Source organism: Perca fluviatilis, chromosome 12 (assembly GCF_010015445.1).
Source record: "Perca fluviatilis chromosome 12, GENO_Pfluv_1.0, whole genome shotgun sequence".
Lineage (NCBI taxonomy): Eukaryota > Metazoa > Chordata > Actinopteri > Perciformes > Percidae > Perca > Perca fluviatilis.
In genome coordinates this window covers 32,311,380-32,313,770 of record NC_053123.1, presented here as the reverse complement: position 1 = coordinate 32,313,770, position 2,391 = coordinate 32,311,380, and the positions used below count along the sequence as shown (strand labels likewise).

General features: G+C 38.6%; 1 protein-coding gene across 1 annotated transcript; it reads left to right on the top strand.

Moving 5' to 3' along the window:
• The first annotated feature begins 200 nt into the window (after window positions 1-200).
• Window positions 201-1,538, top strand: LOC120569390 (trace amine-associated receptor 13c-like). The gene is made up of 2 exons (XM_039817264.1): window positions 201-376; window positions 722-1,538. The coding sequence occupies exons 1-2, from the start codon at window positions 201-203 to the stop codon at window positions 1,536-1,538; spliced, it is 993 nt and encodes a 330-aa protein (XP_039673198.1).
• Window positions 1,539-2,391: the final 853 nt, after the last annotated feature.

Here is a 2,391-nt window from a genome sequence, read left to right as displayed (position 1 = left end):
AGAAAGGGAGAACACCGGAGGATTGAGAAGAAAAATTACTATTGAAATGACGTTGTGATGTGTAGAGCAAGAAAAGGACATCAGTGTCCAACAGAGACTGAGAGGGAGAAAGGGAGGGGTGGAGACAAGGGTAGAAAGAGATAAATCAGATGTATGACAGAGTTGGAAGCAGAGAGCTGAGATCTCTCATCCTCCCACTGATGACGGAGACACAGGACGGAGCAGAGCTCTGCTTTCCACAACTCTTCAACACCTCCTGCAGGAAGCTGACACCTCCTTGGTTTGAAGTGATGCTCATTCACATTTTTCTCTACTCCATCTCTCTGCTCACTGTAGCTCTCAACCTGCTCGTCATCATCTCAGTCTCCCACTTTAGGTTAAGATTATTGTCTCAACAATTGAAGTTATATGAACCTTTGTGTCAGTTTCAGGGTCCTGGTATTGTGCATGCTGGTTAATGTCTCAAGGTCATGGCTTAGTGGGATGCTTGGGGGAGCTATTGATGATGTTATTATAATGTAACAACTGTTCTTCTCATACTGTGATAATCAGACTGACTGCTCAGAATAAGGCCTGTTTCTATGACAAATCAGAAAAAAACTCATCAGTGTTTTTGGAATGATTGTTTCCATTGTTTAAGAAAGAACTAACATCAAATGTTTGTTTGTCATTTAGATATGAGGAATCGTTGGTTTAATGGTGCTTTTCTCTTTCCGTCCAGGCAGCTCCACACACCCACCAACATCCTCCTCCTCTCTCTGGCTGTCTCTGACTTTCTAGTGGGCCTCGTGCTGATGCCTGGAGAAATCCTCCGAAAAACATCCTGCTGGTTTCTTGGTGACATTGTATGTACCCTGTATAAGTATGTTACAGCCATCATTCTTGCATCCTCAATAGGTGACATAGTGCTCATATCAGTTGACCGTTATTTGGCTATTTGTGACCCTCTGCATTACACCACCAGAATCACTGTGAACAGAGTTAAATTCTGTGTTTGTCTGTGTTGGCTCTGTTCTCTTTCCTACAGCTTTCTCTATCTGAAGGATGACCTGACTCAAATGGGGAGGTATAATTCCTGCTACGGAGAATGTGTGTTGGTCATTGAATATTTCACAGGAGTAATGGATCTTGTTTTGTGCTTTATTGTTCCAGTTATTCTCATCATAGCTCTGTATCTGAGAATATTTGCCGTGGCTGTGTCTCAGGCTCGTGCCATGCGCTCTCACATTACAGCTGTCACACTCCAGCATTCAGTGACTCCAAAGGCAAAGAAATCAGAGCTGAAAGCAGCCAGGACCCTTGGTGTTCTTGTACTTGTTTTTCTAATATGTTTCTGCCCATATTACTCTGTCTCTCTTGCAGGTGACAACTTGGTCAATGCTTCAGCTGCATTCTATGTTCTCTTTGTGTTCTATTCTAACTCTTGTCTAAACCCTGTGATCTATGCCTTTTTTTACCCCTGGTTTAGAAAAGCAGTTAAACTCATAGTAACTCTTCAGATACTGCAGCCTGGCTCCTGCGAGGCCAACATGCTGTAAAGAGACTGGGGAGGGACTGAGATCAGACTTGGTCTAAGCATAAATTTATGAATATGTTCCTGCTGTTCTCTCTGATGCTCCTGCATTTAAAGAAAGAGACATTAGCACCATTTACTGTTTCTAGTTAATCACCCAGTTTAATTCAAGTTTTTTCACACATGTATGACACTCATGAAGAGACTTTTTTTTTTCCTAGTAAACAATTTTTTCATAAAAAAAAAAAAAAAAAAAAAAAAAAAAAAAAAAAAAAAAAATAAAATTTATAAAAAAAAAAAAAAAAAAAAAAAAAAAAAAAAAAAAAAAAAAAAAAAAAAAAAAAAAATAATTTTTTAATTTTATCAGTTTCATAAAAAAAAAAATCACAATCATTATTATAATTTTACATAGCATAGTGATTTGTTGTAAAGTGACATGATAATAAACAGACATATTCATAATGTAATATTGTGTCTTTTTATCGAATTTTCACACTGATGTGAAATGACAAGAGACAATAATGAAATGTTAAAAACTCCAGAACAAAAACTAAACTAGGTGTGTTATTAGCCTTCATACTCCTGGGCATCTGAGTGGGATTTCTGCATTCAAACCTGCCCAAAAGAACCACACAGAGGGGGAAAACCAACCCTAGTGTGATTCAACCAAACTAAATGAGACAGGTGTTAAAGCCTGCATCCATTTTTTGGTGGTCCACTTTTCGCTCCACTTGGATGACACATGCCAGCAAAGAACACCCTTAGTATAGCAGCCTGTGTCATGCAACAATTATTGTTCAGTGTAGAGCTACATTATCTGCACACTTAAACTGCCACAGTTATTCATGAAATGCTCTGCTGACTTGTCAGAAAATGGA

Coding starts and splice junctions, on each gene's coding strand:
- LOC120569390 (XM_039817264.1), top strand. CDS start 201: ATGACGGAGACACAGGACGGAGCAGAGCTCTGCTTTCCACAACTCTTC. Junction 377..721: donor ATCTCAGTCTCCCACTTTAG/GTTAAGATTATT, acceptor CTTTCCGTCCAG/GCAGCTCCACACACCCACCA.